This window comes from Nicotiana tomentosiformis, chromosome 2 (genome assembly GCF_000390325.3).
Source record: "Nicotiana tomentosiformis chromosome 2, ASM39032v3, whole genome shotgun sequence".
Taxonomy (NCBI): Eukaryota; Viridiplantae; Streptophyta; class Magnoliopsida; order Solanales; family Solanaceae; genus Nicotiana; species Nicotiana tomentosiformis.
In genome coordinates, this window is record NC_090813.1 from 91962107 (window position 1) to 91972629 (window position 10523).

The window sequence follows — 10523 nt, forward strand, 5'->3', positions numbered from 1 at the left end:
GGTTTAAATTGAAGATTTGAGGGCCGAGTTGAGGTCGGATTTTGGTAAAATTGATATGGTTAAACTCATGGTTGAATGGGCTTTCGGATTTTGTAACTTTTGTCGGGTTCCGAGACGTGGGCCCCATGGGTAATTTTTGAGCTAAATTTCGGATTTTTATGGAAAATTAGTATTTTCTTATGGAGTTAATTCCAATAAATTTTATTGACTGAATCAAATTATTTATGGCTAGATTCGAGGCATTTGGAGTCCAATTCACGAGAAAAAGACATTGCAGAATAAGAATTTCACGGCTTGAGGTAAGTAACAGTTTTAAATTTGCTCCTGAGGGTATGAAACCCCGGATTATGTGTTAGGTGAGTGATTTTGAGGTGACGGACGTGTGGGCGTACATCGTAGGAATTGTGACTTGGTCAAATTCCAAGGAACCGTGTAGTTGAATTATCTGTTGATATTCGTACACTCTCCACGTGATAGGGAAAAATTGAGCTGAGACTCGTACTAAAAATTATGTTTAGACATATGATGTTATTATTAGTACCCACTCGGGTCATTTCTGTGGGTGAATAATATGTTCAAATTGTAATTTTTCACTCAGTCATATTTATTCATTTTATATCATACCTTAGTCTCTCTTATTTATTATTGATGCATCATATCACTATTTTTGGGCTGTTTATTATGATTTCTGAGAGCCCGAGAGACTGGAGAGGTTGATGACTGAGTGAGGCCGATGGCCTAACTGTGAGGATATTTATGGATTGGGCTGAACGTCGCAGCATGTTTATTGATTTATGCCATGATTGGCTTGATACAGCGCTTGGGCTGAAGGAGCCCCTCCGGAGTCTGTACACACCCCAGTGAACGCAAGTACCTACTGAGTGCGAGTGCCAGATGATGAGTGACTGTGAAGAATGAGTGACTGTGAGGAAAGAGTGAATGTGAGAAAAGAGTAACTGTGAGGTCGGAGTGAATGGGAGGACTGAGTGACTGTTACTCTGAGAGGATGCATTGATTTCATTATTTGCTGCATTTCAACTATCATATATCACTATTTTTGGAAATTTCAGAAAAATATTATTTTCTATTTCGGTTAAACTTGATATGAAATTTCAGTGAAATCTTAAATGTTGAACTTGAGAGCATGCCTACTCTTTTATATTGAAAAGTACTGTATTTGGACTTAGCTGAAAAGCTCGTCACTACTTTCAGTTCTTTATTTATTATTGTTACTTACTGAGTTGGTTGTACTCATACTACACCCTGCACTTCGTGTGCAGATTCAGGTGATCCCGGATACAGTGGGTGTTGATTCTTCCACACAGTTGATTTTTCGGAGATTTTGAGGTAGCTGCCATGTTTCGCAGACCTAGTCTCTCCTTCCCTATCTCCTTGTTCACTGTATTTAGTCTTAGACTATTATATACCGTATTTTCCAGACTTATAATGTATAGATGCTCATGTACTCAGTGACACCAGATTTTGGGAGTGTTTGTATCGGTATTTGTGAGACTTGTGGATTGTGTTTAAATATTATATTTTTAAACTTAAAAGAAATTGTGATTTATTGAAATGGTCGGCTTGCCTAGTATCGAGATAGACACCATCACGACATGTTAGGATTTTGGGTCGTGACACGTTTAAACCAAAAATAAGCTTTAGAAAGAATGTGTAATTTATTGCTCCACTAGTGAATTTTATCGATCATAAAACATATCATTAGATCTATGATTTAATTTCTTCTTATACCCAAATATTGAAAGTAATCACAAAAGTATATGTTGTAAAATTTAAACTTCTTTATTTTTCTTTCATATGATAATTTTTTTTTATAAATACAACCGATATGGAATTTGGTGAAACTTAAATTTTCGAAAACTAAACTAACAGTCAAATATCACCTATATATTTAGTAAAAATTAAAGAAAAAACAGCGTAACCAAAAAAAGTCTAAAATAAAAGTGTCAAAATATTTCTAGGGTCAAAAGCAATTAATGGTTCCCAAGGCAATAAGAGAAAGCAACTATGTGTCAACAAAACATATATATTGAATGATCAATTTATACTCGTTTTGTTTATTGGTGTATCTAACTAATCAATTTACGTAGCGGAGTTCGAATTTTGAGAGTTAAATGAATTTTTTTTAACCACAAATTTTTCATAAGAATTTTAGATATTTTAAATTATTAATTATTATGATTTGTACTACTTTTTAAGTAGTTTTCAAATAGATAAGTTTGTTTCAAAAAAATTAAAGATTCAATATTAAAATTAAGAAATTTAACTCTCAAAATTCGAGCTATGCCACATAATTTGGAAAAGAGGGAGTATTTAACTTCAAAATCAACTTCCAAAAAATACATGTGAATGTTTGATTTATAATGCAAAATTTGTCCAAATGTTAACTTTAACTGATAAGAATATCTAACAATTACAATAACTGATTTTTGTCGTCTAGTCTTAATGGGTTCTTTTTAAAAATAAATTATACTGTGCCTAATTTTTTTTTTTTAGAAATTTAAAAACTAATTTAACACAATTTTAAAGGAATGCACGAACGACTAATTTGAAATTTAGAAAAACTTAATTCTTTTAATTCCTAATAGTTCAGAATAACTGAATAACAGGAAACTTGAAAAAAAAATTCATAAAAGTTTTTATCAAATTTGTCTAGGTATATAAACAAATTTTCTAGTTTCTTTTGTTCGAATAGTTGTTACAATTTCTTTTGAGAAAAAATAAAATGTGGAAGTGAGCGTTGCATAAAGTAGAAGAAAAAAGGTGGGGCTAGTTACCCTTTAGATAATTAGATCAACGGAAAAAAGTTACTCTATCCGTAAAAATCAATATACAGTATACTAAAGTATACAGACAGAAGCCGAGCCCCGAAATAGAGAGGACAAAGGTTATTTTTCTTCGAGTCGGAAAGAAAAGAACCAGCTGCTCAAAGTTCGTTAGGTAAAATAGACCCCCGACGGTGGGAATCGCAACCCTAAATCGGCCGATGTCAACATCCGGGCAACAGCAGTTTCGGTACACACAGACGCCGTCGAAAGTTCTTCACCTCCGGAATTTGCCATGGGATTGCAGCGATGAAGAGCTTGTAGAGCTTTGCAAGCCCTTTGGTAAAATTGTCAACACCAAGTGCAACGTCGGGGCCAACCGCAACCAAGCCTTTGTCGAATTCGTAAGTTGTTCAAGTTGATTTCGATTATCGTGATTGGCTGTTTCAGATCGTAGAAAATTCGTCCAAAGTTTTTTTTTGGATTTTGTCTTTGAAATGTGAGTAATTAGAGTTCGATTATTAAATACATCCACGGTTCAAAACCGCTCTCAGTTTCCATTGGCTGTTCATGTCAGGCTACGTTCCATGTTTAACTCATTAAGAATGATTAGAAGATGGCTGAGTTGTTGAGGTTAGGCTATTTCAGTTCAAACCCTAAACATTGGGTGTGAGCCAATCTTCTATATTAGGAACTGCCGCTGGCCACTGGGTTAGTTGAGGTGTGCTCAAACTGGCTTTGGAATGGTCTGAAGCTGTCATAGTGAATTTGTAAATTGTAGAATCATTAGGAGCTTCCATTATGACTTTGTAAATTGTAATAGTAGAATAAGTAACTGCTGAAATAGGTTAATTACGTTCCTGGATTCCTTTTTCTAAAGCAATTTTTTGGTATATCCGCTTTCCCTAATGACAGTGTTAGCATGGCTTTTGTTATTAGCATCTAATATGCACATTTTGCAACTGCAGGCAGACCTTAATCAGGCAATCAATATGGTTTCATATTATGCCTCGTCTTCAGAGCCTGCTCAAGTTCGTGGCAAGACTGTATACATCCAGTATTCTAACAGGAATGAGATTGTCAATAATAAGAGTCCCGGAGATGTTCCAGGAAATGTTTTGCTGGTAACTATTGAGGGTGTTGAAGCTGGTGATGTCAGCATCGATGTGATTCATTTGGTAAGAGTCTCGTTACTTTCTCTCCTCTTTATAAAGGAAGTTTTTTCAAGAAAGCTAGCCTTATGAACTGTTGGAAAGTCGGCCTTTTGAAGAGTTGAGTATTCATTCAATAGTCATTAATAAAATTTTGAACATGCCCATGATCCCCAAGAATTATGTATTAACTAGTGGACTTCCATATCTCCCAAAAAAGAAAGGAACTGCAACTAGTGGACCTCTATGAAGAATATTGTTACGTTGCTTTATGTTGGCTTAGGTAATGCAATTTATGATGTTTCTTTTCTTTTCATGCTTTAGAACCTATTTTCTCTAGTGTTGTAGATTATTCTTGGGGCATTCTTTCAATTTCTTTAATCTTTATGGTTCATATTTTAGAAGAGCTCAATTATTACTTACTATTGAACTTTCATCCAATATAGTAACATTTAAATGATGGCAGTGTTAACTAAAGTTGATTGAATCACAGATGGTCATTATTTAAGATCTTTTGTTGGAGATTCTGGATATGTAATCATGTCAGTCATAAACCTTTCTATGGCTTGCATATACAGGTGTTACTCTGCACTCAGAATCTAGTTCCTTTGTGTTTCTTCTTCAGTGTGTTTTGGGAAACATAGTACTGGTTGATATTTTGCTATTTCTTTTCTAGACTGATTTGCTTTTAATGGGCCAAAACCCGTCGCAGGTGTTTTCAGCCTTTGGTTTTGTGCAAAAGATTGCTACTTTTGAAAAGGCAGCAGGTTTTCAGGTCGGTATATCTGTGCACCGATGAGTTTGGCTTTTTCTAATTTTGGGTGGATGGATTGGTAGAGTGCTAATGGGTTTCTATTACACCTTGACAGGCATTGATTCAATTTAGTGATGTTGGGACAGCATCTGCTGCTAGAGAGGCACTGGATGGGAGAAGTATACCAAAGTATGTGTAGTTAGTTGATTGAACATACTTGGATTTATTCAACCCGCCTCTCACTTTACGCTCGATCAATTCAATCCTTCATTTTTATCGTAGGTACCTGCTTCCGGAACATGTTAATCATTGTCACTTGCGCATCTCATACTCTGCACACACGGACCTTAATATCAAATTTCAATCTCATCGGAGCAGGTAGCACAGTTTTACCTGGACAATTTTTTTGTATTTATGACTTTGTTACTTAATATTTATTGTTATTGCTATTTGTGCTCGCATTATTCTTTGCCACATTTATAATTATCTGCTTTTGATTTACAGTTGAGGTATTTTCTAATTTCTTATGCTTCTTGTCATCTAGGGTTTAGTGAAGCTCGGCAGCTAAAACACAGATGTGTTTGACATGGCTTCGTAGTAATTTTCTTTATCTCATAATAGTGGCTAACTGCATTCCTCTCATTTCTCATTTTAGATGACCATGTGAAGATTTTTGTTTTTTCTATTGAGTTCGTGGTTTGGAGAATGCTTTTCAATTGTTTGGGATCACAAACTGTGTATTCATTTCAAATATTTGCTCGAATGCTACTTCTTGTTATAACTAGTGTCAAGTTTCATTGACATTATTGCTGAGTTGTCTGTTAGTCCTTAATGTGTATATGCGGAAGTCAAGTTGATATAAGATTTTATGTTGTTTCAATTGTATTTTTGATGAAGTCTTGTTTCATTTTTATTTGTCCCGATCCTCTCATTTTCCCTATATGTTTTATTGGATGAATGGATGAATGTTGATTTTTATTTGTATCTGAAGTCACTTATCATGGGTGTCTAGTTAGCAGACGAAAAACCTGGGACATTAATTAGATGTATATATTTTCCTTTATAAGAACGGTTGTGGAGACTGGAGAGTATGTTTATGTGTGTTCTTGCTGACTCTCATAGTATCTAACCCAAGTTATCTATTTGTCAGATTTATTTAGCTCTCCGATCTTGGATATTTCCCTGTAGGGCTGTGAGGCTAAAATTGTTAGCTATGGTATTTTGTAGGTTATGTTGTACAAAGGGACATTGCTTTAACTGCAAGACGTTTCTTTAGACAATCTGTCCTTGTAAATTCAACTGTAATACTGCTTTAACATTGGATTCTAATATTTTAGGCTATACTGATTGTAAGCTGACATTTCAGTCCGGGAACCATGACCTGTTAATTTATTCGGTTCTCTGTTACTATTTTTCGGGTTGCACTAAATCTCTGCTTGTATTCTTTTTCTTTTAAGTTTAAAAGGATTTGTATTAAACACCGGGCCTGATGTACATGTAATAACAACTAAGCTTCAATACCAACTAATTGTATTGCTAATTTGAATATTAAACTTTGATGTGATATTATATCTGTCAAACTATTACTAATATAATATATGTGTCTATTTGACATTGTAAACTCCATTCCAAGTCAAACATCATCATATAAGAAGGTATGGAGGGAGTATTGTAGCGTATTGGAATGAAATTGGTCCAATGAAGCGGATAGATGATTCACAAACTAGTTTAAAATTGATGCATAGCTGATTGATTGGTCAATTTCGAGTTTTTCATCTCAATAGTCAGCAGTTAGGACATGAAATGAGTTTTTTTAGGATGGTGGGGTGGGGGAGGTTCTTGTTTATGCAGTAATTTTGTGGTATAGGCGTGGTAACTCCTTAAATATGGTCTTTGGTTAACAGCAGTGTTTTTGCACTTACCGTTACTTTTGAGGTGTCTAATGCTTCTAAACTTACAACTTCTTCGGGGAAATATCTCGGAGTTTATGTTGTTACAGAGTTGTATAAGTTAGTTGATCTGATATTCGTAAATGCTTATATCAGCTTGATTCACATTTAGTTCTGTATTTCATCGTATAGGGACTATACAAACCCTTATCTCCCAGTAAATCCTACTGCAATGGAGGGGCTTCTTCAGGTATGTTTCGTTACTTATCTTATTTGTTGTCATTCTTGTATTGGAGAAGTCCTCACAAGGTCTGTATTCAGCCTGTTGTAGGTCCAGATGGAAAGAAAAAGGAACCCGAGAGTAATGTGCTTTTTGCCTCTCTAGAAAATATGCAGTATGCTGTTACTATTGATGTCCTTCACACGGTATTCTTTTCTCTTTTGTTATTTCATTGAAGTCCATAATGGTAATTGTGTTATTCATTTACCTTTCTCAAAAAAAATTGTGTTATTCATTTACATTCTGCTGTTACTTTTCTTCCCCAAAATAGGTATTCTCTGCATTTGGCACTGTCCAAAAGATTGCTATATTTGAGAAGAATGGTCAAACCCAGGCATTAATTCAGTATCCTGGTATGTATGGGTTGTAGTTGCTGTTTAGTATTTTACGACATGTGTTTACTTTGTCTAGCCTTTGAAGTTTTGTGGTGCCTTCTTTATTTTCTTAATCTCTTCTTTCCGCCACGCCCTTTGGCAGTTGTGGCTTTTGCTTTGGTCTTGGGAAATGTGTGGTTACACTTAGAACCATTTGCTAGCTTCAGAAAAGGATTCTGTTAACATTCTCATATAGATTACATGTACATCCATGCAGGATGAAGAAAGATTGGAAGACTAACTTTGCTGACTAGTATAATTGAGACTGAAAACACTATGGGGTGGTTTGGTAGGAGGTATTAGAAAAAATTATGCAAGCATTAGCTCTATGCATTACTAATACCTTGTTTGGTACATTTTTTCAACGTGTGTATAACTAATCTACATCATACTTGGTATTATCCTATGTATAAGTAATGCATAGAAACCATGGCATTAATAATACCAAGGCTACTAATGCATGAATTAGGTTGGTTAAAAGACAAAATTATCCTTAAAGTCCCTTTTAAAGCTTGAGAATATGGAGGGCATTTTTGTAAACAACTATTTTTTTTAAAAATTATGCAATGCATTATAATTTTAATACACCACACTAAACAATAGATAAGAAATAATATCTGCATAACTAATGCTTGCACTACTAACCCATGCATTACTAATACACCTCATTCCGCACTATTCTTATACACTCTACCAAACGACCCCTATCTATCATGCTGTACAACCATTTTTGTGAACAGAATCACCCGATACATGTACTGGTGATAGTAGGTACCCAGTGAAATAGTCGAGGCGCTCGCAAGTGCTCAAATACCATACTTATTAAAAAAAGGAGTGATGCAATCCACAAGAGATATTTAATGTCACCCCAAACATCAATTCTATTACACTAGGGCGTTAGCAGATGGGCGTGTGATCATGGTAGCCTGGTTATAATCTCCAATTGCACATCCTGCCATCTTTTTTTCCTATGTTGTCCTTTTCCGTGAAGTTTAACCTATTGGAATATAAGTGTTGATGTATTGATTTTAATGCAGATGTAACAACTGCAGCTGCTGCAAAGGACGCTTTAGAGGGACACTGCATATATGATGGTGGCTATTGTAAGCTTCATCTATCATACTCTCGTCATACTGATCTGAATGTACAGGTATACATATGTGCTTTTGAGTTGGTTTCAAAGGAAAAAATGATTACTAAATAAATAAAGATTCGGCACCAAATTTTAAGATTCGGTTACTGGAATGCTGAAAGTATGCTTCTTCACACTTGGTCCTTTCTGCATATTTCTGTCATACCTCTCCGCTCAAATTAATTTTTCAATCCTGTCTAAGCAGGCATACAGTGACAAAAGTAGAGATTACACAGTTCCAGAATCAAGTTTGCTTGCAATGCAACAAGCATCAGCGGTCCATGCCACACCTCCAGTTTGGCATAACCCTCAGTCTGGTCCACAGTCATTTGGCTATGCTGCTGCCGCTGCTGTTCCTGGCCAAGCATCTACATCCCAAATGTCCTCGTGGAATCCAAATTTGCAGGGTGGCGGATCAACCTTTCCGTCTACTCCTACCAGATTTCCTGGGCAATCATATGCTTCACCGGTTTCTGCTTATGCAACAGCAGTAAATCCTCCTGGATCGTCACAGCAGACCAATCACATTGTTAGTAGTGGTCGATCTTATAGTGTAAGTCAGCCTCCTCATCCATCAACCATGCCGCCTGGAGGTGTTCCACCTCCTGGTCATGCACCTTATCACGGTTAATAGCTCTCGTCGGAACATCAGAGCTGCTATTGATTCAGGTGATGTTAGCTGTATACATTCCCATTTTCTTTTTCTCTATAAATTTAAGTTTTGGCTTTCTTGATGAATCGAATTAAATGTTTGGTCTGAGAGTGGAAGAATCGCATTATGAGCTGTCTTTCTTAATGGTAATGATGGTTTTTCTTATTGGCATTATTATTGTTGCTCCTGTTATGTTGTAAGCATTTAGTCGTCTTTAGAAATTCTGCAATGGTAATGGGTCAATGAAGTATTTAAGGTGATTCAACGGCTTATATCCCTTAATTAGATACTGGAAGAGTGGAAGTGCATTGTTCAGGATCATACTAAGATTTTACTTTTTATTGCACGCATCTTTGTATAACTACCAAATTGGTGATGTTTGTGGAAAAATGTTCCGTAACATGTTAATTCCCTCCATCAGCCAGCTTTTTGCTATGAAGCTCGTTAGTTGGCCTTTTAATCTCTTTGCTTTGTTTAGTGTTGGCATTATTATTTTACTGCATACTTGTTTCTTAGTAAATTTCAAGGTGAATGTGGTTACGATTCCATTTTGATACATGTTTAATCTTCTGTCTTATTTTTGAGTTTTGTTGGTAATTTGAACCTCCAACCTTAGGGTTGGAGGTGAAGGGTGCTTACCACTCGAGCATCCATTGCTTATTAAAAATCTAATATTAGGGTGTGGATTTGATGAATTTATAATATTTTTTTGAATTAAATCTACGCATTTTGACTTCTTCATAAAAGCGCTATAAATTATATTAAATTTTATACAGCAAAAGATTTTAATATATTTGTTTAATGTCAAAAAAAATAATTGTTTAACTTTCCGTGTCGTTCTTGGAATAGAGGGGAACAATTTGTTAAGTACCTCAAGAAGTGCTCTTGTAAAATTACCTCGCCCCGAAAGAGGCAAAGTGTGAATTTGTGTGCGAGTGCTTTTGCACGATCAGTATACGGAATGAAACTGTACGGCTCACTCCTATTCACCACCTGTGGATCATTGAAGAAGTGCATTTTAGGTGTAACACTAACAATGTCACTTTTCTATTCAATACAAGAAATTAAGTGTATGCAACGACTATTGGAGTAATTGAGTATTGAATTAAACAATAACAATGTCTCATATTGCTGAATTTTTTGATATACATTTTGCTTCATTTGAACATGTTTCATTGCAATACTCCATAATTTGAGTTCTAGTTCTCCAAAACTAGACATTATTTGTGTTGGGTTTTCGAGCGATCAAATAACACATCGAAAAAAGGTAGTGGTGAGTTTTACATTATTTGGGTTTTCGACGTGTTATTTGATCCTTTCATATAATCTTATCATATGAAGTTGGAGGCGTAACTAAGCCGATTAATAAAGATTTTGTTATGGAGGAATTTGTGGATTCTTAAAAGTTGAAAATATTAACCCAAAAAGAAAATGGAAAAGAGAGTCGTTTATTTCTTGGAAGTTGGATGGCTCGGCCATCAAGTCAAACGGGACATCATTGCATCGGA

The 10523-nt window shown here is 35.4% G+C and overlaps 1 protein-coding gene across 2 annotated transcripts; it reads left to right on the forward strand.

Annotated features, from left to right (window-relative positions):
• The first annotated feature begins 2873 nt into the window (after positions 1 to 2873).
• On the forward strand, positions 2874 to 9189 carry LOC104091607 (polypyrimidine tract-binding protein homolog 1). 2 transcript variants are annotated; one of them, XM_018769266.3, is made up of 10 exons: positions 2874 to 3187; positions 3752 to 3961; positions 4647 to 4709; positions 4804 to 4877; positions 4971 to 5066; positions 6770 to 6827; positions 6899 to 7003; positions 7129 to 7210; positions 8269 to 8334; positions 8569 to 9189. In XM_018769266.3, exons 1-10 carry the CDS (start codon positions 3005 to 3007, stop codon positions 8577 to 8579), a joined length of 948 nt encoding a protein of 315 aa, XP_018624782.1. In that variant the 5' UTR covers positions 2874 to 3004; the 3' UTR covers positions 8580 to 9189. The 2 variants fall into 2 exon arrangements, with proteins under 2 accessions (XP_018624782.1, XP_009595271.1); XM_009596976.4 differs by having other exon boundaries at positions 2875 to 3187; positions 8269 to 8381.
• Positions 9190 to 10523: the final 1334 nt, after the last annotated feature.